General features: G+C 40.0%; 1 protein-coding gene across 3 annotated transcripts in view; it reads left to right on the forward strand.

The window, feature by feature from the left end:
• LOC137471229 (protein ELYS-like) overlaps positions 1-25713 on the forward strand; it is a 41050-nt gene that overhangs the window by 12085 nt on the left and 3252 nt on the right. For all 3 annotated transcript variants that reach the window (XM_068185362.1, XM_068185363.1, XM_068185361.1), the window contains exons 6-33: positions 201-317; positions 1036-1120; positions 5471-5621; positions 6329-6461; positions 6548-6729; positions 7189-7250; positions 8076-8204; positions 10107-10197; positions 10284-10373; positions 10555-10695; positions 11471-11575; positions 11698-11791; positions 12090-12213; positions 12322-12378; positions 13397-13543; positions 14279-14466; positions 14641-14785; positions 14883-15014; positions 15548-15695; positions 15781-15931; positions 16478-16579; positions 17060-17255; positions 18127-18321; positions 19252-19681; positions 20207-20306; positions 21245-21351; positions 22559-22719; positions 23729-25511. In XM_068185362.1, the coding sequence (XP_068041463.1) occupies positions 201-317; positions 1036-1120; positions 5471-5621; positions 6329-6461; positions 6548-6729; positions 7189-7250; positions 8076-8204; positions 10107-10197; positions 10284-10373; positions 10555-10695; positions 11471-11575; positions 11698-11791; positions 12090-12213; positions 12322-12378; positions 13397-13543; positions 14279-14466; positions 14641-14785; positions 14883-15014; positions 15548-15695; positions 15781-15931; positions 16478-16579; positions 17060-17255; positions 18127-18321; positions 19252-19681; positions 20207-20306; positions 21245-21351; positions 22559-22719; positions 23729-25511 (5546 nt within the window). The remainder of the gene's footprint in view (positions 1-200; positions 318-1035; positions 1121-5470; positions 5622-6328; positions 6462-6547; positions 6730-7188; positions 7251-8075; positions 8205-10106; positions 10198-10283; positions 10374-10554; positions 10696-11470; positions 11576-11697; positions 11792-12089; positions 12214-12321; positions 12379-13396; positions 13544-14278; positions 14467-14640; positions 14786-14882; positions 15015-15547; positions 15696-15780; positions 15932-16477; positions 16580-17059; positions 17256-18126; positions 18322-19251; positions 19682-20206; positions 20307-21244; positions 21352-22558; positions 22720-23728; positions 25512-25713) is intronic.

A 25713-nucleotide genomic window follows, 5' to 3' on the forward strand; every position in this document is an offset into this window, starting at 1 on the left:
GAAGTTTGGAAGTTGGGAAGACAAATACTTAAGAAGTAGTGGGTGTCAGTCATCAGTTGTTTTAAATGGAAGTATGACCATCTGTACTTTGAGGATAAGTGTGCAAACTCCTTTTTTCCCTGAAGATGCTTCTACTGTTCTACAAACAGCCAGAGCCAGCAGGCTCTCCTTTTTTCTGTATTTTTCTTTTAAACCTGTAGGTACCACTCCCAGCTTGAAGGTGGAAGGATTCCTGTCTATGCAGTTACTTTTCAAGAGCCTGAGAATGATCCCCGCAATTGTTGCTACTTGTGGGCTGTTCAGTCTACACAACAAAGGTGAGTAAAATCTTGCCATAAGTCACTGATTTTTTTAAAAATATTTGTTCCTATTTGGTTGATATCTGTGTATTCATATTTTTTTCTTTAACTGTACAGGAGATGAAAATTGTTAAGCTTACAGTGCAGTTTTTTTCAGGATTGTACATTTGGAAAGGGGGGTTGACTCTTTCCTACCTCATGGAAGAAGGCAAAGGAGACAGTGGCTATGTTTTTGTGCTTGCAGTCTCAAATGATTTCCCTTGTTTCTTGATTACTGCTTCAAGATTTGTTTGGTATTCCTACCATTATATTCAGTACCGTTTAAAGTGGTTTAGGCTGCAGATGCAGAACTGTAAGTGTCATCAGCAAGCTACTTAATCAGCACAGCTGTTCATAGACTGGCAGTCTTCTTAAGTTCAACTTAAAAGCAGTTTTCAGGGAGAGCACTTGTTGTGAGTTATTTCCAGCAATTCAGCAATTTTTTCCTCCATGTTGCATATTAAAGCTTTCCAAACAAAGGCATAGTTAGCATTTGCCCCTGAAGCTGTTCATGTCAAAATTTCCTCCTTTCTGTTTTACTGGCTAAGTGTGACCAATTATCATGTTTTGGGAAGTAGTGTTTTTCTTTTCAGCAAGAGCATGCTCTCAAGTTAGTTTCAGCCTAGATCTAATAAAATGATAATGGGAAGTGTAAAGCAGCTTTGTAATCAAATCTTCTCATTTATACCTTTTTCAGTGAAGGTGATGTTGTGAGTTTACATCTGTTGCAGTTAGCATTTGGTGACAGGAAACGCCTGGCATCAGGACAAGTCATGTATGAGGTAAGACAGGCCTGTATGTGAGAAGATGAAAATAGTAATTTTGTCTGAGTAAGAATCACTTAAGTTGACCAGATTGATATTTATCATGAAAGATCAGTGAGACTTAAGAAAAAAATCTTTTGATGAGTCTTTTTAGGCATTCTTTTGTCCATACTTTTTAGAACAAGTCATAGAATCATGGAGTGGTTTTGGTTGGAAGATCTTAAATATCATCTATTCCAATCCCCTGCCATGATTATGGATGCCACCCACTAGATCAGTTTGCTCAGGGCCCCATCCACCCTGGCCTTGAACACTTCCAGGGATGAGACACCTGTAGCATCTCTGGGCGGCCTAACCTCCAGATCCTCACCACTCTCACAGTAAAAAATTTCTTCCTAACATCTAGTCTAAATCTCTCCTGTTTTAGTTGAAAACCCCTTCTCCTTTGTCCTATCACTCTCTGCCCTTGTAAAATGTCAGTCTTCCTCTTTTTTATAAGCTCCGTTTATCTGCTGAAAGGCTGCACTGCGGTCTCTCAGGATGAGGTTGGACTTCTGGGCTGTAAGTGCATATTGCTTCTTGTCCACCAGAACCCCCATGTCCTGCTTGTCAGGGCTGCTCTCCATCTCTTTTCCCAGTCTGTAGTCATGTCTGGGATTGCCGCATTCCAGGTGCAGCACCTTGCACTTGGACTTGCTGACCTTCATGTCATGTGATTCCCATTGGCCCACCTCTCAGGCTTCTCCAAATCCCTCTGGTGACATCCCTGCCTTTTGTCAACTGCACCTTTCAGCCTTGTGTCATCTGCAAACTTGCTTAAGGTGCACTTGATCTCACTGTTTGTGTCATTGATGGAGATATTGAAGAGCACCAGTCTCCACACAGGTTTCTGAGGGACACCACTCAACCTTGGTCCATGCCTGGAGACAGACTGTTTCCCGCAACTCTCTGGTTTGGTCCTGCCAACCAATTCCTCATCCACTGAGTAGTCCACCCTTCAAATCTGCCTGTCCTGTCTTCAATTTAGAGATGGTGATGTCGTGAGGGATTGTGTCAAAGACCTTGTAGAAGTCTAGGTAGATTACATTGGTCAGTTCTCCCTTGTCAAGGGTTTCAGTCACTCCATCATAGAAGATGACCAGATTGGTCAGACACAATCTGTCCATGCTGAAGCTATACAATTTTATACTTCAGTGTCATGTGTTCCAGCTAGATTCATCTGCAAGGAGCACTTATACATCTGATTCCTGAAGAGGAAATGGCTGTTAGAAATGAAATTACTCTTAATTTAAATATCATATGAATGGCATGTAGGAAGAGAAGACAAGGTTTTGAATAGCTTTGTGATACCAAACTGTAGATTTGAGGAAGCTTCTGTCTGTCTCCTTTTTTTACAATATGGTCATATATTTCTCTTTATACATTTCTGATCTCTGTTTTATAATCTTGCTTTTCTTTTAAACTCTATTAGCCTGACTTCAAGTGCACCTACAAAAATACCTACAGTGTCTCTTCAGTGTTGATTCTGAAACTCAGTAGCTGTAAAGATGACTCTTGTTTTAAGTTTCGGATGGGTTGTCTGTGAAATCTACTCTTAAAGCCAGCAAAAGATATACATACAATATACAGTGGTATGATTTGTTCAGAAAAGTCTCTGTAAATTTTTAGAACTGGTTCCAGAGATGCTGTGGTATAGAATAGATAAAATATAGGAGGGGTATCATTAGGTCTCAGATAATCTAACAGAGACAAGAGGCACCTCTGTAATGTTTAATTCTATTCAGCAGTATGCACGAAACTCTACCAAGATCTTTTTGATGGGAAAGTAATCTTAATTCACAGCAAGTCTTTCCTCCTATTTGACACTTGCTATTGTATGTTCTCAGTAGTACAGAATGAATTTGAGGTAATCCTTGGATTGTGGTTCAAAGGTTTTTTTTTTTAATAGGGACTTCGAGTTTTGAATTTTTTGAATGAGTTTGAATTTTATTCTTTTTTCCTTTTGCCTATAGGAAAGGGCCTTCCTGTTTTCGAAGTGTTGCTTTTGAACAGATAAAGGTTAGGTGTTTGGAGAAGGTGACATTTTTTTAAAATATATCATCTATTACGGTGATGAAGTAGAAATACCTTCAAGTGGTTCAACATGTCTAAATATGCATGTCATATCTTCATGTGCAGTTTTTAAGTGACAAAAATACACAGTGCTCTAGAGGAACAGAACACCTTGTTTGCTTGGGTTTTTTTGGTTTTGTTTTTATTTTTTAAGGGCTTTCATTGCAGTTCACTCCTGCATCTTGTAGTGCTCTAATCACTTTGGCAGGTTGATAAGAAGAATTTTCTTTAATCCTCTCAAAATTTGCTTTTGAATTTCAGTTTTGTTTTATCCTTTTTTAACAGTTATTTTTAGCTACAGGCTTAGCCGTGACAAAGACGATACCTTTTACTGTGTGCTGCATTGGGGAAAAAGCAATTGTCTCTATTTCCCCCATGGCTACTACTTTTTTCTGTCTGAACAATTTAATGTTAAAATGTGAGACCTTTAACTATTTGGCAGTTATTTGTCTTGGTTGTCTTTTCTGAGCAAGATGTGAGTTTATACCTCAGAGAGTTGAAATGTTTAATCAGTCTTTTAAAACGGATTTATTAGAAATTCCAGTTTACACTCTTAAAAAAAAAAAACACAGGCAAAGTGATTAAAAATGTTACTGTGTTTGTGACCTGGAAAACCTGTGGTGTAGTTAAAGTAAGACTTGAACCCCTCTACAGACTATACAACCTCAGGTACATTCACAGGCATGTGTTGAAAGATTATAACAGGAACCAATCTTAAAAGGCTGTTGAAGAGAGCTGAACACATCTGCACCCTCTGAGGAGGAAAGACTGGTTCTTCAGCTGGCATACAGATAAACCACTTAATCCTGTACTTTCATGCTGAGACCTGATAGCATCTACTTCCAGAAAATCCCCACAAAACAATTCTTAATCCATTCACAAAGGATGCATCACGATAGGATTTGTGCTCACCAGTGGATACTTACGTGTTGGAATACTTATTGTGGTCACAGATTGGTCAGTATGACGTGATGGCTCTCTGCATACATGACTGAATCAAGCTTCTTGTTGGTCTTCAGTGACATAAAATTTAAGAATTTTTCCCCTTTGCCAGGCTAAGCTTGAGTAAACAAGGAAAAATTAATCTGCTGCTGCTCCTTGTTCACTGAGTATAAGTCACAGGAGCTTAAAACACTTGTCTGCTTACATCAGTGCTGTACATCCCAGGAATCAGACTTGAGGCTATGAAACCATTAATCTTTGACTTCATATCACGGTAAAAGTCACAAATGGGACTTTTGGAACATGTGGCACTGTGTTTTTATAAACATGTGCCAGGCTTGAGTCTCTGTTGCCTTCAAGGCTGGTTTAAATCTGCTCAAGGAAGAAGACTGAAAGATACACTTAAATTAGAGTTCCAACACCTTTTTTAGATCATCTCAGCAGCTGCTGTATCTTGCTAATCAGTTCATGGTCCTGGAGTGTATCCTTACCATTGTACTACACAGGGCTTGTGTACAGTCTCTGCATTCATGTCAGAGTCTGACCAGTGCAACTCCTTTGAACACTGTCCTCTTTAACTGGTCTGGAACATCATTGCTTAATATCTTGTATGCACTAGAGTTCCTTAACTTAGATTTGCTTGCCCCGGTGTGGAAAACTTAAAATGCGTAGCTTTGGTTAGGAAGTTGTCTTTGCCAGGAACTATTTGGTATTATTTTCTCCTTCCCCTCTGCACTGAATTTATGTGGGAGTGACTCTTCATATATGAATGAAAGCTGAAATTTCTAGTCATTGAATAAATGCTGGACAGGTTTATGGAATTTTAGCGCTCTGTCTTGTGGAACTGTCTTTTGGAACGGTGAACTTCTTGTTCAGGACATCATCTCTGTTAAAATTGTTTTTAGTGATTAGTTACCCTACAATGAAGATGAGGTTCTTTGCTTAGGCTTCATGTTAGTTTTTCAAAGAGATGTTTTTGATTTTTCTTACCTGCCCTGCATATATCTGTTACTTCCAAAATTCCTTAATAAATAGTGTGAACTATGCTTGCTTCAGAGCAAGGTTTTGCTAAAGAAATGTTAATTTTTGAAAATGTGCAAAGCCTTTTCAGCCAATATCTGTTAAAATTTGACACTTAATTCTCTTGAATGTCAGATGTAGTTTTTGTTTGCTATCAGAAATAAGTTCATTAGAAATAAACAGTAAAATATGCATGTTACATTAGATATAGACATTCTTTCTTAGTAGATCTAATGAAAATTACCTTTTTTTTTTTTTTTTTTTTTTTTTTTTTTTTTTTTTTTTTCCACCCAGGGTTTGGAGTACTGTGATGAAAGGTACAGTTTAGACCTCACTGGTGGAATCTTTCCCTTGAGAGGACAGACCAGCAATACTAAATTACTCAGCTGTCAGACCATAGAAAAATTTCGCAACCATGCTGACAGAGAGGATAGTGTTAATGAAGGTTTGTTCTGATGTCCCTGCTTGGTTATTCTGAACTACATGGTTTGGAAATCTAAGCAATGAATGCTGTTCTATACCCACAGTCTTAAAGTCGGAAATATTCATCTAGCTGACCTTGTTGGGTTTATTTAAAAAGAAAAATTGTTTGCTGAAGTTATGTGGGACTTTTTTATCCCTCTGACCATCATTCTTCAAGGGAAAAAGTAGATTTTATTTTATGTTTGCTGGGATGTTAGAGCAGCGAATGGGGTCATCTATATAAGGCTGGTCAGTCAATTTGTTCTGCTAGTTGTCTGAACAGTAAGATCATTCTTTGTGTTGCTTAGGAATGTTACCTGAATTTTTTTTATCCTGCTCAAACCTCTGGCTGCACCCATTTAGCCCCTGGTCACTAGTGGTGTTTCCCAGGGCTCAGTATTGGAGCCAGTTCTATTTGATACCTCTTTTTGATGATCTGTATGAACAACTTGATGAGCTAATAATTGTGTATTTGGCTTGTTTTGGAACAGATACAATTTGAACAAGAAAAAGAGGCAGTATGATTAAAACCTATCACATGGACATTTGCTACTCTGTATATTGTTTTTATCATTCTTAATATTGAATTTCATGAGAAATAACAGAACTAAGCCAACACAAAGTGATGTTTTAAAACCAGCAAATATCTCATATTTTCTACAACAAGAAACAATGTCTTGTCTTTGACAGTAATCTCTCCTGACACCAGTGTATCGATCTTCAGTTGGCAAGTGAATACCTATGGTCAGGGAAAACCATCGACTTATTTGGGTGTGTTTGACATCAATCGCTGGTATCATGCTCAAATGCCAGACTCGTTGAGGTAGGTTTCAATTGAGTGGTTTCAATATCCCTACAAAAGGTTAATTTGAAAATTGCTGCTGAGCTTATGCACTTGTTCTCTTTAAGGCCAGAAGAATTCCTTCATGATTGCCCCTATTTTGCACTGTGGTCACTGGATCCTGTAATAAGCATGACTTCTCCAAACCTCATTTTGGATATTCTGGTACACGAGCGTAGTCTGAGTCGGGGGGTTCCTCCTTCTTATCCACCACCTGAACAGTTTTTTAATCCAAGCACCTATAATTTTGGTAGGTATTTCACTGCTTTTCATTTGAATAGTGACAAGCTTCAGTGGAGGTCAAATGCCACTTTAGTGGTTCTCTTTCTTGTTCATTGTTTGTCACACAAAAACCAAACCAAAAAAGGGCCCGCAAACCTTCTCCAACCTGATTGCCTTGTCCTGACAAGGTACTTAGTCTTGTGAAACGTATCTGACAGGCTGCTGAGTTTTGGGTTTTGGGGCTTCTGTAACATAGCCTGGGAAGGGTTGACGGTCACAAAATGAAATGCCTTTGATCTGAGGCACCTGGATAGCACTCGAGCTTAAGTTTCGACAGACAAAGAGTAAGTAGGTTTTATGGGAAGTGTGTAAGTGATATGAAGGAGGAAAGGGGTGCTGGAGGTTTGTCTTGGCAGACAGCACTATTTAAAAAGCATAAAGTGGAGATAAGGTAACAAGGTCTGTCAAATGTTCCTTGTTTCTGCAGATGTGACGTGCTTGCTCAGCTCGGGAGTTGTTCACATGACTTGCACCGGCTTCCAGAAGGAGGTGACTTTTTAATTGTATTGAGAGTGTCAAGAGATGAACCTTTTCTAACTTCTCTTGTGCAGTAGTGCTTTGAGTGTCAGAGACCACTTGATGCTGACACTGCCCATGCACATGCATAGCTGCAGTCATATCCTGCCATGCCAGTTTTGTGCAAATGGCACTGTTTTAGGGAGGCATGAGCAGGGGTTGAATGGCTAGAAAGGAATTGCAGCATTGCTGTAGTAGGAAGGACAAGTCTAGTGGAAGTTGGGGAAGGTGTTTACTTCTTTGTATAGTGTGGAGTTGGGGTTTTGATCCCTGATGAACTCGAGAAAGGAGGACAGCATGGAGAAAGGGAAAAGTGATTTAACTGTTTAAGAAGAAATGCAGTTTTTTCTCTCGGCCTTGGCCAAATGATAATTTCTGAGCCACTGCGCAGCTTTTGACAAACCCTTTCAAATTAAGTTCCAGCTCACTCAATGTATCATCTTTTTCACAAATGAGCATAGAGACTTTCAAAGAGTGATTTGTTGTTGTATTAGTTTTAACTTCTGCAGAACGTAATTTGTGTCAATGTTCAGGGGAAAGCAAGGCCTGTGTATTGACAGAGAGGCTGGAAAATACTTTCTTGCCTTCAGCATTGCAAGGGTTTCTTCTTATATAGGATGTTTTTGTAGAAACTCGAACTGTTAGTGTGCTGCTGTCTTTGACTCTACGTAGCAATGCTTACCAAAATGGCTAACCTAAAGCCTGCTGCTACTAATGCAGCTTTCTGACAGTCTGAGTGACCCAGGACCTTAGTGACTGAATGCTGTCTTAACCTGTGTGTTTTGATTGATGTTTCAGACCCTGAAGTTTTTGAAGAAATCTGGTCCTTTAATAAGTGAAGCCATTCGTGACAGCTACACTCGGTGTCTTGTAGCTGGCTTGCTGTCTCCAAGACTGGTGGATGTCCAGCCATCCAGTCTGAGTCAGGTGAGTGTATGCTGGGGAATCCAGGGGGAAATACATCCATCTTGTCTGAAGAGGCTGTAAGACCATGGATTTTGATTGCAAGCTGCTCTGAGAGGCAGGTTTTGACATACAGATAGCAGAAGTAATAATATTCTTAGATCCAGTCTTCTGATTGTGAGCTGCCCCGAGAGGTTTGTCTTTAGTGACGCGTCTGTAAATTCCACGCCCCAGGTCCACATGCGGAAGCATTCAGTCAGTGCTGGGCATGTGCATCAGAAAACAGCTTTCCCTGGGAACAGCCTTCATCCTCTTCATGCCCTCAGAGTCTCAGAGCCTTGGGTGCAGTGCAGTAGGTGGCCCCGATGGTGCGTCCCTCCAGTGTGCACTATTGCAAACACCAGCTGGCTGCGCTAGACATTATTTCCTTCCTAGGAAGTGCTGACCAGTTACAATGGTCTGCTGTACCTGACAATTGCATCACCACTTCCTCTCATTTTCCCTTCATCAGTAGGTTTTTCTGCACCCTCTCAAAACTGATCTGTACCTCTGTAGCCTTTGCCCTGTGCTGTGTTAGCTCGATTTCCTCCTCTTAGACTGCCCTCTTGCTGCAGCACCTGCATCACCTGTATCTCTCAACACTGCTACATTCTGTCTGTCAGCACAGTGGCTTCACACCCTCTCTCACGGATTTTCCATTTTCGGTGCAGCAAACTTTGTTTCTCATCTGAAGAGTTCCATGAAAGGAGGAGTCTTTGTGATGAGCAGCCCATCTTTCTGCAGGCAGGGTCAAAGCTGAAGGGTTGGATGGTCATCATGGAGTGGAGCAGCAAGCAGTAGGAAGGGGAGAGCAGTCTTCCCCCTGCCTTCATCTTCCTGTCTGTGGGATTCTTCACCGGACTGTGGAAATGTGTCAGGAAAAATAACACTTCTGCATAATGTGGTAGCTAAAACAAATTTGGCAAGCAGACCCAGCCCATAGAATGCTTATTTTGCAAGCCTGTAGGCTTTTACATTCTGGTTAGATTTACTGATGTCAACTCTGGTGTGAAATTACTTGAGAAAGCGAGAAATTTTATGATGACCTTTGATGAATTGTGCCTATATTGTTCAGACACTGCATTAAGCATGGATTGCTATTGAATACTAGAAAGAAAAAAAATTCAGAATTAGGGTCAAGTGGCTTGGAATTTTGTTTGGTTCCCTAAGTAGTATTTGGCATGTTTCCTTCTCTGAACTGCATTTTCAGAAAATGATGGAAATATGTCTTCTAATAGGTAGAAATTGCTCTTGAATGTCATGATTTTACTTAGAATGCAAACTTTTAAAATGGGTTTTAAAAAAACTAGAGGAAAGAAAAAAAAAAATTCTATGCAGGATGATCATTTCACCTGAAATAAATGTCTGAGCTTGAATAAGCTCAGGCATATTTCCCATGTGTGTGCATGCCTGTGCATTATCCTTCTCAAGGACTGCCATGGCATTAGAATACAGTAATTGAACAGGCTGAAATTCCAGCCTGTTAGAACTGAAATGGTTCACTTCTTTATGGTACTTTAACAAATTGTAACTTAATGTTTTGGCTGTCAGAGCTGCTTCATGTCTTGCCAGTCTCAGAAGCTGCTTGGCCTCAGCTTCACTGTTTCCATGCAAACACAGTGGTGTTTGCTCTGTCCCCTTCATGTGTTCCTGCCTGCAGTCCAGCCTGTGGCTGGAATTAAGAAAGAATCAAGAATATGGGATTAGTTGCATTTGCAATGTCAGAATTGGTATCCAGTTAGAAATAAACACTTGTGTCGATGGCTCAGGTAGTGTCTGATTCAGAGCTACTGTATGGGTCACCGACAGAAACTCCAGTGTTTATCAAGGTAAGCCTTAGAGGAAAAGTATGTGAGGTTGTGATTTGCTTTTGTCTGTTCTGTTCAGGAGGAGCAGTTAGAAGCAGTGTTGTCAGCTGCTGTGCAGACAGGATCTTTAGAACTTCTGACAGGATGCATTAAACACTGGACTTCTGAAGGTAATGCTGCTTCCATTGTTTTTATGTTGTGTCTGTTTGGGTTAGAACTTGTGGCTTCATGTCCTTTTTGTTTTCTGTTTTTAAAGAGCAGCCAAGTTCTGCTGTAAATTTACGGTTTGTTCTTGAGTGGACGTGGAACAAAGTGATCTGTACAAAAGATGAACTGGACCAAATATGTGAGTAGTGGTTTTTGAAACCTCGAGTCATTCTTTGTAAAGGATCTTCTTCAGTAATCTGCCAGTGTATGCTGCTGGTTTTTAAGAGGTTCTTTGAGTCTCCTGTGGTTGTTTAAGTGTGTAAGTTTGGAAGCGTGCAGTTGCTCTGCCAAGTGGTGATTAAATATTTCTCCTTGCCAAGGTGTTCCGCTGTTTGACGGCTCCTGCAACTTCATTGACCCACAGACATTACAGTCCCTTCAGCACTGCCAGCTGCTTCTGAGCAACCTCAGCACAGTCCTGAACTGTTTTCTAACAGAAGCCCGAGAGCTTACTGAGAAAGGTTGGTGAAAGCACTGCTAGGCCTTAGGTCTGATTGTTCAGATTTGAAAGGATGCTTGGGTTGTAACTGTGGAGACAGGAGCTGTTGTTGTTTTGGATGGTGGGGAGAGAGTCAGGTTGAGCTGCTGGGAGGAGAGGCTTAAATCTGAGCAGTTGGGACTTTGATTTAAGCCACTTTGAGTTCAGGGAAGCAGCTTGTTGTGGAGTTCATGAGGCTGGGTATGGGAGGCTACACTGATTCAGCACTGAGCTGAGTAAGAACCTGGGTGGCAATTGCAGCAGCTGAGTGTGGTAATGCTGAGAAGTGTTCATAATTGTTAGCTGGCAATTGATAGTTGTGTGCAGATTGCTGGGAAATAGAAAGGAAACCAAAGTGAGTAACTTGTAAAGCAATTTCGTTGAGTTTTCTGGCTTCTGATTTTATAAATTGTTGTTGGCATGTTGAGGGAAATAGAGGCCTATAATGTCTTTCACTAAAGTAAAACTCTCTGCTACATGGAAAACAAACGTTGTCTTCCTGAGTATATCTAATAGTTTAGGCTTTATTTTTCAATTTTAATCTTTGGTGATTCTGTTTCTTTGTGGTGATTGGGATTTTTTTTTGGCGAGGGGGAAATGGTGTTTTTTTTCCTTCAAATTCATAAGTGATCCAGAGGGACAGCTACAAAGACAGGTTTCTACTGTGTTTGTTCATACTTTTCTATTTGTTCTGCAATGGGAGTTCTGTCAAATGAAAGGAATTGCAATACTCAAATCTTGTTTTGCCTTTTTTTCAGGTTTTACAGATTTGACAAACAAGCAGATGGTAACCAGCCTCATTTCTTTGTATACACAAGTGGTGATCTGGTTCTGTCGATCCAGTCTCCTTCCTGAGGGTTTAGGTAAGCAGAACCTGTAGTACCAAAACACTTGAGGTTGTGTGGTTTCTGTCTGTCTAGTCCAAAGTTTTAGTTGAAAAATGTGGTCTTACTTCTTTAACTTGTTTTTACTTTTTCACCTGTAGATGATCACATGCCTTTGTCCAGACCTTTCTACAATTACCCTCTGATTCAGAGCTACTATACGGGTCACCGACAGAAACTCGAGCGTTTGTCAAGGTAAGACTCGGAGGAATTCTCTAGAAAGCTGACACTGTTAGACTTGTGAGAGTGGTTATTTTTGCAGTTAAAACCCTTTGTCTGCACTCCTTGGCATTACACATAACAGAGCAAGAAAGCAAACCTGGAACCTAGAAGGTCATTGCAACTCTTCTCTTGGGTTTGTGCTTCCGACTCCTTAATTAATACGTTCATTGTGAGCTAAGGACCATCTTTCCTCTGACTCTGAAATCTGTGACGCTGAGAGGCTGGAATGAGTGTTTTACACTGTGCAAGCCCTTGCTCCCTTTTGTTGCAGAGGTAAATGGGATTCTGATTGCTTGATGATTGATGGAATGGTTTCCCAGCTGGGAGAAGAAGTGGAGAAGTTGTGGCAGAGGGATGAAGGCGGCACTGGGAAATACCCACCTGTTAGTTTACATGTGAGTGTTCTGTTCACTGAAAACCCCAGGAGCAGCAGCAGCAGTTCCCTAAAGCCAATGATTGTGAAAGACAGGAGCATTAGAAAACCTTTTCATCTTTCATTTCAGGCACTGCTGGATCTCTATTTGCTAGAAAGCATTGAAGAAAGTGACAAACATGCAATTGTATCCTTTCCAGATTCTGTTATTTCTCCTTCCTTAATAAAGAACATAAATGTTCTTAGGTGTTTGTCACCTATGCGTTTGTGCAAGTTCTTTTCTGATACAAGAAAGCAGGTTCCCTAAAATATTATTCTTTAGGACACCCCTATATGTAGCATTTGACTACGTGTTAGTATGGTGCCTTAAAACGTACTGTTCAGAGCAAAAGGGTGGAGCGACAGTGGTATTCCAGTTGCTGATTTTTGCCAAAATCACTTGTTTCCCAGCCTAGCTAGCAGTGTTTGGGGTTTTTTTTGTTTTGTTGTGTTTCGGTTTTTTTTTTGTGTAAATGTTGCATGCACACAGAATATTCATTGGGCGAAAGCCTAATATTTAAGCTGCTGGAACATGCAGAATTACCTTTTCTTGTTTGTTAGCTAAACCGAGAGTGGAGCCTGGAGAGCAAAGGGGTTAAAAATGGTTGTATTCCCAAGCTGCCTTTCTCAGACATGTCCCGAACATGGGATGTCAGAGAGGGAAGATGTCACTTTGAGTGTGGGATCCACATGCAGTTTTAAACACAGTTTCAGTCAGTAAGTGCTAAGTTGCATTGTATGGGCACCATAATTTGTGTTGGTTTTGTGAAGACAGGAAATGAGGAAAACAAAACAGCTGTAGCACTTCTTTTGTTTAATTAAGCACTGGATGTTGAAGCGTGTTGAGTGTCCAACTGGTAGCTTCACTGACAGAAGCAGAAGCCTGGGTTTGTAACAGCAGTATATAAATACCCAGTATCTGCCTTTGTGATTGCCTTACAGAAATCCACAAGTGTTTCTTTCTGGAAGTATATTCAGAATGCAGTTTTGTGATTAGGACCTGACTATTAATATAATGGGTTTTAATAGCTTAAAATGGCGAGATCAATACCTTGGGATGTTCTGCTTTCTACTATTTTCATATTCTTATTTCATTGTTTTGCTAAATGTAATGTGATACATGTTTTTGTCTTAGCGATTTATTCACCTTAATTCGCTACTCTCAGACAATTTACTTGCTGCTGGATATTATGCATTCCTTTCCAAATAAAACAGAAACGTCAATTGACTCCTTTCCAACTGCCTTTGCTATTCCTTGGGGTCTTGTTAAACTGATTCAAGGGTTTTGGCTTCTAGATCACAATGATTATGAAGTAAGTACGAAACAGTTGTGTTAGACACACATTGCACTGCAGAGCTGTAATCAGTAAAATTATTTTTAAAATTGGTACTTGGTTATAAGGAGCTATTGAAGCATTAGAATCTTTTTTGTAACATTGCTCTGACGTCTTCAGCAACAAGTTATGATTTGAAATTTTGCTTTAACTACTTTGACAGGAAATTGATTAAAATAAAGGAGTAGTCAAATAATGCTTAATATTTGAATTTTCAAAGCCATCTGTGGTTAGGTTTTCAGCAGACTTGGTTGGACACTGTTTCTATAAGAGTGTTTTGGGTACTTGAAGCATGGAAACTGTGATGATAACAGGATCATTTGAGACAGAAGACTGCAGGAGTGACATTTCAACCTAATAGCTGTTCTTCCTGATACTAAATGTTTTTCTTGTCACTTTGTCAATACAACCAATTTTTTTATAGCATAAGTTAAAGTAATGTATTTCTTAAAAGCGATGCCTGTACACAGGGTTTTGGTGAACTTAGAAAAATCTGAATTGCTACTCTTAACACATTCACTTTGTTCTGGGTGGCTGATTTTTTTTCCCCTGCAAATACTGAAGAATTTTACTGATATGCCCTGGATCAGGTATTTTGTTATTTAGACATCTAAGTTCCTCTAACCCAAGTCCAGCCTTGCTGCAGAAAGTTTTGACTGTTTGTCGCATGGGTATGTGTACCTGTGGTAATGAAGCTGCTCTCAACTTGTCCAGAATTCCCTGGCCCTGCTCTTCCATCCAGCTACGATCAAGACTGTGTCATGGCAACACATGAGGATAATTCAGTCCCTCATGTGCCAGGGAGAGCACAGGCGAGCCCTCAGGTACATGCAGATGATGAAGCCGTCGATGTCCAGCAGCAGTGAAGTGCGGCTGTTCCTCACCGTGTTGTTGTCCAATAGGTAAGGAAATCTCCCATTGTTTTGGCATTCAGATATGGGGAAGTGTGGAGAAGTGATGACACAAATGGGGCTCCCTTCCATTTCCTCTGAGCTTTGAATGAATACCATCACTGTGGGGCATCTTTTTGGCTTCAGTGTTCCCATTCCTTTCCATGTGCAAAACCTTAACTGCAGGTGCATGGTGGAGGCTTGGGGTCTGTTGCAGCAACACACCACGAAGTTAAACATAGAAGAGCTGCTAAAGCACATGTATGAAATCTGTCAGGAGATGGGGCTCATGGAGGATTTGCTGAAGCTGCCCTTCACAGACACAGAAAAAGTGAGTTTGGAGAAGAAACAAAAAATTCTTAATTGTCTCTTTGGCAAGAGAAGAGGCAGAATCATAATCAAAGTTTGAAACGTGTTATTTCTCACAGGAGTGTTTGGAGAAGTTTTTACAGACCAAATCTGGTATTCAAAATCATGAATTCCTCTTAGTCCACCATCTGCAGCGTGCCAACTACATCCCAGCCCTCCAGCTGAATCAGTCCATGAAGGCCAACGTGACGGTAAGGGTAGCAGTCCTGCTGTGAGAAATTATGAATTAAAACTTACAGACCATGGTTGACTCCAGTTAAAAGAGTTTGTTTGCATCTGAGGAATAAATGTGTATCTTGTCTTTTCATTCAGTTCCTCAGATCCCTCTGTTACGTATGGTTATGTTATGGAAGTTGTTTGTGTTACTTATTTCTGTGGAATGAAGAGTATGTTGTATGTCACGTCTTGTATCTGGCTTTTACCTGAGAGCAGTCTGGATGCTCCACTGGTAAAATTTGCCTTATGGGTTTTAGTGGTGAGTTTTGGAGTTGCTTGGGGTTTTTACGGTTTTGATTTTTTTAACTAGTCTTCCTTGCACTTATCCAAAACTACCAGGTGAAATTGGTGTGTGCTCCTGGGTGGAACTTAGACCTTGCTGTGGCTCTCTGCAGTGGATTTGTCTGTAGAGCAAATTTAGGCCTAGGTTAGAAAGAGCAGAGAGAGTTCTGTGCAATGAACTTCAGGTGAATTGTTAACTTCTTGCTTTACGCATTTCCTTTGTCAGAATGATCGTGATCCTCGCTTGAGAGAGAGAGCAGTAGCCAGAAATTCTCTATTAGACCAATATGGCAAGATCCTCCCCACAGTTCAAAGGAAGCTGGCAGTAGAGAGAGCCAAGCCGTACCGTTTGCCTTCATCGGTCTTAAGAGAAGGTAATTTTAGAGAACGGAAATAGCATGTGCAGCTGGCCGTCACTTTGATTACCCAAGGCTGATACTTTTCTCTCTTGCTTTACAGTCCCAAGGCCAAAGCCATTATCCACAGCAACAAGGCAGGCTAATGCAGGAAATGTGCGTACAAGAGCAACTTTCATCAGTAAAGTGTTGTCCAAAATTGGAGAAGTATGGTTAGGAAATGAGCAGAAAACAAATATCTCGCAATATGATAGGTAAGCAGCCTTTTATAAAAGTTAGTCTTGAGCTATATGTTTGGAGTGGGAGGTGGAGTGTGAGTGAATTGTCGGGGGAGAGAATGAGAATTCAATTTGAATTTTGTTAGGTGTTTGGTGGGAAGGTGCACATGAATAAAGCTTTGTTTTGCCTTTCTACACATATATTACATAACATCTAAGAATCAATTTATCATACATAGTGTTTGGAGAGTTTTTCTGCTATGATGATCCTCTCTATACAAATGCACGTATTTACATTATGGCAAATGTGTTTACAGTGTTTAAGAAGCTGAAACTCAAACTGTCACAACCATGAAGCTGTTAGTGTACTGACTTTTATAGACTCATTTGTGTAGTCACATAGTAATCTTTTACCAGTTCCTGCTTGGTTATTTAAAAATAGGCAGAATTACTAAGAGTGGAGAAGAGGCTTATAATTGTCAGGTGATTGTCCTACATGGGATGTAATTACATAAACTTTAATTCTGGTTTGGCTGAACTTTTGGGGAATGAAAATCAGTTACGTTTTTGTTTTCCTTCTAGTCCTAGAACTACAGAGCCAGCAGTCAGTACACATCCTGGTGCAGAGTTGCCTGATGCATTTCTTGGGACACCTATTACAAAACTATCTCACAAGTGTTCAAGGTATGCTACATCTACAGACCTTATATTTCAAAATGGTATTGTTTATCATGTATATACATGTGCATGTGTGTATGCTTTTTTGGTTTACCAAGGATTCTGTTGCATTTAGGTTTGTATCTCAAAGAAAAAGTCAACTTAGGGATAAAATTAGGTAGACAGTTTGAAATGGTCCCTGCATTGAAATGTCAATGGGTTTTCTTCACTGCTAAGAATTAGGTCACTTGTGCAACTTAAAATTGGGGTATTCTTACGTTAGAGGCAGGGATTTAGGAAATTAGGTATGTAATGTAAAGAAATAATGAAAAAATGCCCCAAAGTGCCTGTCACTTGTTTGTGGGACTGATAGATCACCCCCAGCAGTGAGGCTGTATTTCTTGTTCATCCAGTGTTTTTGTTCTGCATCATCTGAGATGATCACAGCATGGGTTTTTTTTTCATTTATTTATTGATGTTCCTGGTTTGAAATGTGTATTTTAACAGGTTGCTGGATTTGGTGGTTCATCCTGTACCTTCCCGCTCCGTGGCTCAGGATGAGAGCTGGCAGTCCCCATGCAGAGCTTCTACTTCTTTTGTAGCATCCAGCCCCCTGAGATCAGATACACATCGCTCCAGCTACCAAAAGAATCTGCCAAGAGCATCAGAGTTGAATTTACTGGAAACTCCTCGTGTGGTCAAGGTTTGTATTTTAAAAAGTCAGTAGCAACCAACCTAATGAAAAACTTCTGAGGTTTGTTTTAAGTGAAATCACCAAAGTATTTAGTAGAAGTGCTTCTGGATTTAAATTTTCAGTATGCATGTGGTTATTATATACACAGCCCTTTTGGAAGCAGTAAGTTGGGAACAGTCTTTAAGCAGGAAACTTTAGTTCTCAGCTGATTGCAGTGGACAGCTGATTGTGAACTAAATTAATTTTTATTGTATGGAACAATTCCATCTTTCCACCTTCTTATGAAGTACTGTATGTACCAATGAACTAGCTTTATCCTTCTCTTTTGAAAATCTTTCAATACTGTAAAATATTCTGAGATAAGAACATGCTTCCACATGAAGATGTGTAGGTATTTTTGCAACAGTGTCACTTCCTCTTGTGTGTAGCTGATTAATTAATGAAAAAAAAAGGTGTGTCCATTTCTTTGCAGAATGGCTTCTTGTAGTCAGATGCAGCAACTGAAAATGCTCATGTGCAGAGTGAAGTTGAAGTTGTGTGCCTTTTATTAGAGCAGTGTAGGAATTGCAGAAATTAGTGGGCTAGGGGATAACCTTGCAGAAAGCAAGATGTCATATCCTTGCTTCCTCAAGAAGTAGTTTTGTAAAATAACATTTATTTTGGTGGCATTACAAAGACAAACAATGGGAAATATAAAAAGCATGCATTTTTATCTTTAAAATGTTGGTATTTTTGGAAGAACAGTGCAGAGGCAAAATTTTCTGCTGCTATAAACCCAGTTCACAATTTAGGGTAATGTAATTTTTTTTCATTTAAGTACAGTCTTCTATTTTGAAGATTTAACTGGTCCTAAATTAAGTGTTTTTATTTCTTTTCCTAGAGAACTAAAGTTTTGGCCACATCTTCTGGTTTTCCTGGGTTTACTCCTCAGTCTATTCTCAGGTCCAGCCTTCGCACTACACCCCTAGCAACTCCCTCTGCATCCCCAGGACGATCAGTTACTCCTCCTCTACGAGCAAAGGAACCTAGAATATCTTTCAGGGAAGAGAGCTCACATGCAAAGTGGACTGTTGGGGTAAGCTGGACTGCAGTTAGTGAGTTTTGCAGATAATGCTGTGATTTAATTTAGACTTTAGTTTGCCAAAACTCCTTATACTGAGAATCTGGATTGTGAATCAGAATGGCAGAATTTGGTAAAAAAATAGATTGTGTTATGCAAGACATAACGTTGGATTTACTTAAATGATGGTAAAAAGAGACTCCTGATGAAGAGAACTGTAGTGTTTTGTTCTCTCAGGCCCAAAGTTCTCGGGTTTGCTTCTTGCCTTGCACCAGGGACAGCATCCATGTAGTTTTCAAATGCAGTGGGTCCATCTGACCAGCTGTGGTCCCTTCTGCTCCTGCAGCTGTGTAGCTGGATTCTGTGGCTCAGCCCATCAGCCAGTTGCCAGCATAATGTACCCAAATCGGGGGCACAACAGGGACATGTGTCATGTGTGAGTAGCTGGTGTGTGTTACAAGGAGCTACTCAATTGTAACAAGATGTACTCTCTCCTGTATGAAATTCTTACTAATAGTGGCCAGATTAATTTGCTTGTTCCATGCCACAGGCGTAGTTGAACACCAGCATATTTTAGTAGTGCATATGTATTTGTTGAAAGGGCTAGCATAAATTAGAGAAATCTTGAGTTAGGATTTTACTAGGCAAAGCTTTGTCTTCCTGATAACACACGAGTAAACCTAGTGAAGAGCCTTGAGATGACATAGTGAGCAAGACTGATTTAATCTTAATTCTTCAATGTCATGGAAACTCAATAAGCAATCTAAAGTGTAATTATTTTTTACACTCAGCTTTAAATCTAAGATAATGCTAGAATGAGAATTAATTTTTCATTGCCTCACTAAGGGGACATATGGAACTTAGAAATATCAGTATTTGTTGGGTTTTTTTGTTTTGCTTTGACAACAGGCAGACTCATGTTGCCGATCTGAACTTTTATTTTAGGTGACAGAAGATGATAAAGCACTATTTGGAGCTTCATCTGAGCATCATCATGGCTTGGTGGAGGATGCTTGGTCTGAAAGTAGAACTAAACCAACTCTGTTTAATGTGAGCAGTCCTGGGGATGATCGTGCTGAATTGCAGGAATCTTCAGAAAGCATACCTGGAGATGATTTGGAGAAGATGGATGTCAGCAAGGAAAACAGTAACTTCTCTGTCAGATCAGACCAGACCACTTTGGAGTATCATGATGCAAAATCACCTGGTGATTTTGAAGATGATGTCATCTTTATAGCTGCTAAACCAGCTAATTCTTCCACTGAAGAAACTGTTGATGTTCAAGAATTGGAGAAGGAGGAAGAAAGTGAAATGGTTGAAGATAAACCTTTCCAGATGAAACAACCAGATTCTTCAGGACAAAGAAAAGACCCAGGTATGTTTCATCCTATGATGATAACCTAAGTTTCTGAATTTTTCACATGTCTTCAAAAGACTGAATTACTGAGGAGTGCAGCAATTAATGATGAGTTTTCACATGTGTCCTAGGCTTTTAAAATTACCTCTATGTTTTAAGTCCTTTTTTAGGTATCCTTGACTTTATGAATGTATACTTTCCTTGGCTGACATTTTTTTTTGGTGTAGTTGCAGATGAAAAGCGACAGTATGGGAGTTTTGAAAGGGATACATGTTTAAAACTTTGACTTCTGGTTATGTTTTAGGGGTACTTCTATAATTTGCAGGAATTTTTACATTGTTTGACTGAAATTATGCATCAGACTTCTTGTTCTACTGGAAAGAAGAATACAGGCCATCTATGCACTTGAAGTCTTGGTAGCATTATTTTGTTAAGTCCCTATCCTAGGTGAAATGCATAAAGGATCACTTTTTACTCATGAGCAGTTTAAAAGAAGTGATGTTGAGTGCACCAGGGAAATCATCCATCTCTTAATTTTTGTAGGACTTGTGGAAGAATCAAATGCTGAATATCATACCCTTCATGAGTATAAGTCGGTGTTTAAAGCTGCTGAGGCTGCAACTTCTGGGGCTGGAAATGAAGGGTGAGCTTATGAAGTAGATATATCTTTGGGTTCACACAGCATATAGCTGCTGGCATATCTGTGTTTGAAAACTGATTTTGATGGTATTAGTGCTTTCCTGTGTTCTTATATGTAAGGACCTGTCTATTCCATTCTGTCTGTGACCAAAAGTAATCTGGTGTGAATGTAATGCACGTTGACTAGCTATCAATTTGAGCCTTTTTTCTCAAATCATTGCAGACCCCAAAGTATGATGATAAATACTTCATTCAACAGTCCCATACAGACCTTGTGAGACTTACTAAGCAGATAACTGAACATAAGCCCTGAAGTTTTTTTCTGAGAATTGCGTAGTTAAAAATGAATCCCGAGATTCCTGTAACTTCAGTATGTTTATTTTGGAGTTTGAATACTTTCTGACAGTATTTTTTACACTTGATTTCTCTTTTCTGTGTGTGCTCAACTAGCATCTATTTGTTTATGGCAAGGGAAGCCATTTTCTCACCAGGTACTTTAAAAGCTGCAACTGCTGAGTGATAAACACAGAATGTTAGCAATGAGAGAACCCTTCATTTGAAGTGGTAACTTTCACCTGTACAGACTTCTGTTCAGTTGGTTCTGAACCCCTGTTATTGTAGTTGCCCTCTTTCTACAGAAGATAAATAATACATTCTGTAATGCACCTCTCTTATGTTATTATCTAGTGTTGGGTAGCTGGAAAGAATGTTAAGTATTGTTAAGAATGTTAAGAATTGTTAAGTAATTTGTTGCATAAAATGATTTACAAAGTGAAGTACAAATTGAATCACAAATTGAATATATTGATAGAGGAATTTCTAATTTTTCTAGTTTTTTTTTTGTGGTTTGAAACTTGAAGATTTTACAGTGAGAAAGTGCCTTGTAAAGCTCTTAAAGGTGTGTTTTCAACCTTTATGATGAATTTCTCTCTTTTCATGAAGTGAAACAACCTACCAGGAGTCTGAAATGACTTCTTCATCAGAAGAAAAACCCATACTGGTTGCAACAAATCCACAGCTCGCTGAATCCCCGGAGGCAGACAGTGAATGTATGTTGGAAATGTTCTGTGTGGTAGGGTAGCAGAGCTCCTCAAGTGAAATCTGTAGTTTGCCATACCACTGTAGGTGTCTCAGAATGAAATAGTAGTAGTGCGTTACTGCTAACTTTCATTATACTGTAGAGAGAACACCCTCCTTAAAGAAAGTCCTTGTAGACAGTGCATAGTGAATCTTTTTGTTCTTGATCAAAATATTGAGATGCTGGTAGAACTTAAAGTATTATAAGGAGAGATCAGTATAAGTATTATAATGAGAGATCAGAATTTCTTTTAATGTTGCACACCACTACCAATTTGTGTGCCATAGGATCTGCTGCTTGATTTACTATTTTAAAATATGATGCATCCTCAGTATTCAGACTGAACTGTCTACCATTGTGCCTTTCCAGCCACATTGTCCTCTTTTTGTCCCCTCCATGGACTTGACAACTTATTTTCTCCTCCTTCTTCCTTGCTGTGGGGCTGCATCCTTTAGCTGATCTGTTGTTGTCACAGTTTAAACCCAGTTGACAACTAAGCCCCACGGAACCACTCACTCATTTCCGCTGGGTGAATGGGGGAGAGAGTCAGAGAGCTGATTGTGAGAAAACACGTTAAGATAAAAACACCTTAATAGGGAAAGCAAAAGTCTTGCATGCAAGTCAGGCAAAACAAGGAATTCATTCACCACTTCCTGTTGTCAGGCAGGTGTTCAGCCATCTCCAGGAAAGCAGGAAAATGGGTTGTGGGAAGGAAGACAAACACCATAAGTTCCAATGTCTCCTGCTTCTTCCTTCTTTCACCTGCTTTTCATGCTGAACATGCTGCCATATTTCATGGGATGTCAGTTAAGGTCAGCTGTCCTGGCTGTGTCCCTTCCCCTCTCCTTGTGCACCCCCAGCCCACTCACTGCTTGCATGGTGTGAGAAGCAGGAAAGGCCTTGGCTCTGTGTAGTTGCTGCTCAGCAGTAACTAAAACATCCCTGTTATCAACACTGCCTTCAGCACAAATTCAGAATAGAGCAGTACCAGCTACTATGAAGAAAATTACTATCCCGGCCAAAACCAGCACAATAGTTTTAGCTTTTGGAGAAAGCACAATATATGTGGCAGGATGGAGAACCACATTTTTGGCTCTTGCTAGCTCTGTTACTTCTTTTTGCTTAAACTTCCATCATTTATATAAAGGTTAAGGTAAAATTACATAAATCTCTTCTAGCTGTGATAAGTATCCTTGACAGTGAGGATATGGTCAGTACTCCGTCTCAAAATCGCCTTGAGGGCAAGTGTGTGGATTTACCTGAAGAATGTAACCCTGAAGCAGCTGAAGCTGAAGAAGTCCCCGTTTCTAACAATCCTCCAAAAACTGAGGGAATTAATGTAAGTAAATGATTTTCCCATTTACTACACAATAGAACAGTTTGCAAATTGAGAACAGATCTGTTCTACTGACAATTTGAAGACACTCAAAAATATGTTTGTTTCTTGAGCTGCTTAACACAAGTTTAAAAACTCAGTGTTGTAAGGGCAGATATGTTTTTCTCTTCTGCATTTTCTGTTCCTATAACATGAATGGGACCTGTCAAGACTTAGGCCTTTGACAGCAAACAAAACCAAAATAAAAGCCTAAACTGTTTTTAAACTAATTAGGCATTAATTTGATTTAGTAGAATTCAAACTTTACTTTAAACATAGTTTTAATGTTAAAGACAATAAAAAAGTTACAGGAGTGCAGCTTCTTTGTACTGGTAACACGTTACCAAAGGACAAAAAATGTGAGAACCAAACTCAGAATTGTTTAGGTGCTTAGGTCGTTTGTTCCTTCTTAAGACACAGAATTCCCAGTAATGAACGCATTTATTGTCAAGATATTTCTTCAAGAGATGGAGGTATTTAGAAACTATGTGTAATCTCATGCAATCCAAGTGACTCCTCAAAGTGCAGTGTTGAGTTGTTGGATGTGATACCTGGCCAGTGTAAGTGCTACTGTCAGAACTATCATGACTGAAGCTTTAAATGTTGGGGACCCAATTGTATTTTACCCTGTCAGAGGCAGAGTGGGTCACTCTGGCTGTGGAACGGTGCAGAGGGCACCGCAATGTAATGGTCACCGCTGGTTGTGTACACATCTTGTGCAGGAAAACTGCTCCTGGTCATGGGCAGTAGCAAATGGTTAGTTCTGAACAAAAATATCACAAACAGAGCATGTGAATTGTACACAGGAACGTCTCTGATCCCTGTGCCTCAAAACTCTTAGCTGGAGTACAAAAGCACATTGTTTCACATTCAGGGGTGATCTTAAGGGACTGTCTTCAGTTTCATCCAGCTCAGTGTGAAGTTAGCCTGTTTGGTATTGAATGAAGTATTAACAGACATTTTTTAACTTTAGGTTATAGAAGATACCTCAGAACCAGCACCTGAAACATCACCATATAGTGAGCTAGATCCATCAAGCGATCTTCATTATAGCTATGAAAATATAGAGCAACACTTTGCATGTGATTTGCCTGACAATAAAGATAGTGAATGTGATGCAGCTGAGGGAGAAGGAGACCTTTTTCTATCTCAGAATAATTTTACCTTAGTTTTGGAAGGAGAAGAAGGGGAAGCAGAGATGGGAGACCCTACATCAGTAGATGCTTCTAAACCAGATGACACAACAACAGAAGAAAAGCCTGTGACTAATTTAGGAAATACTGAAAGCCAGGAACATGTTACAACCTCAGTGTCCACTGTAACTGGTGATCAGGAATCCCAAAATATTGCAGAGTCACTCCCATATGTGCCTGAACCTATTAAGGTTGCCATTGCTGAGAACTTACTGGATGTAATCAAGGACACGAGAAGTAAAGAATTTACATCTGAAGTTGTAGAACAATCAATTCATGAAACCATAGGTAAAAAGGTAACTAGATTCCAGAAGGCAAAAGCTCCCTTAACACCTGTGGTAGAAGCAGTGGGAGAGGAAACCAGCAGACATCATTATGGCACTGCTCCAAGAACACGCACAAGGGGACAGCTGGGTAGAAGTCCGGGCATTCTGTCAGCAGGCACTCAGCAGCTGCTGAAGACAGACAGCCCTGCTCTGCTTGGACTGTCTCCTCGGAGAAGTACCCGGCGAACAAAAGAATCATCTGAGACTCCCAGGCTCCAAACAGAGGAAAATGCTCAAGAGGAGCAAATACCTGTAACACCTGTTACTCCTAGGAGAGGTAGGAAACCTAAACTGTCTAATTTAGAAAAAACAGAAAGCAGCCATTCTGATGGACAAACATTGTCTGACAGTACATGGCCTATTACTCCCAGGAGAGGATTAAAGAGAGCAAAGGAAGCTGCATCTGAACTCCAAGAAGAGGCTAATGAGGACATGCCTCTTCCTGAAGGCAACGTTATTGCTTCTTTTGCTTCCAAAAGGACTAAAGGAGGAAAAAGTTCAGCTGGAAATCCAGAAACTGGCAAGACTAACACTGATCATAAAGTAAAAACAGCAGTCAGTCCCAGTAGAAGTGCAAGAAAATTGAAAAGCTTTAATTTACAGTTTACTGAAGATACTGTCAAGGATCAACAGGTGCAGCTTAGTGACCAACTCCTTTTACCTGTGCCAAGTAAAAGAGGCAGAAGAAGAAAGATTAGTTCATCAGAAGTTTCAGAAAATTCTGATCTTGATGTGACTAAATCATCGCTTCCTCAAACAGAGTTTAAACTTCCTGTCACACCTAGAAGAAGTGCTAGGAAGGCGGCACAAAACCTCTTGGCAGACCCAGAGTCTACCTCTTCTCAGGAAGACGTACATTCAGGTGTGAAAGTAGAAGCCCTTGATACTCCTAAGAGAAAAACTAGAAGAGTGCCACACGAGAACACAGAAAAAGTGGATACTCATGAACAAACTCCTGCAGAGCCAAGCGAGGAGCCAACCACACCCAGGACTGCGGTAAGGACAGGGCGTCGGGGCAGGAAGAGGAGATCAATGTCTGAGACCTCCCAAGGACCTGGCGGCAGTCCTTTGCTGCTTGAAGACATAAACCCCTCAGATCAGACATCAAGAGCTCTGACAGATCGTGTTACAAGAACCAGATCCAGCAGGACTGCCATCCATCAGAAACTGTCTGTTGAGGAAAATGAGGCTTTCCTTTTCTCTCCTCCTCTCACAAAGCTGACAAAGAAATTTGAAGGTAGGTACACTATGTTTATATGCAAAAGAGGGCATACCCTCTTCTTTAAACCATTGAAAACAAACTGTGAGGATGGCTTTAAGTATTGTAAAGAATGTAAGCATGCAAAAGAAAAAAATTGCCAAGAGGCAGTTCATCTTTTGGCTGAAGTCTATTTGACTACCTGCTTAGTTCTGGTAGAAATAGATTATGAAGCTGATCT

The sequence above is a fragment of the Anomalospiza imberbis genome, chromosome 3 (genome assembly GCF_031753505.1).
Source record: "Anomalospiza imberbis isolate Cuckoo-Finch-1a 21T00152 chromosome 3, ASM3175350v1, whole genome shotgun sequence".
In the NCBI taxonomy this organism is placed as follows: Eukaryota; Metazoa; Chordata; class Aves; order Passeriformes; family Viduidae; genus Anomalospiza; species Anomalospiza imberbis.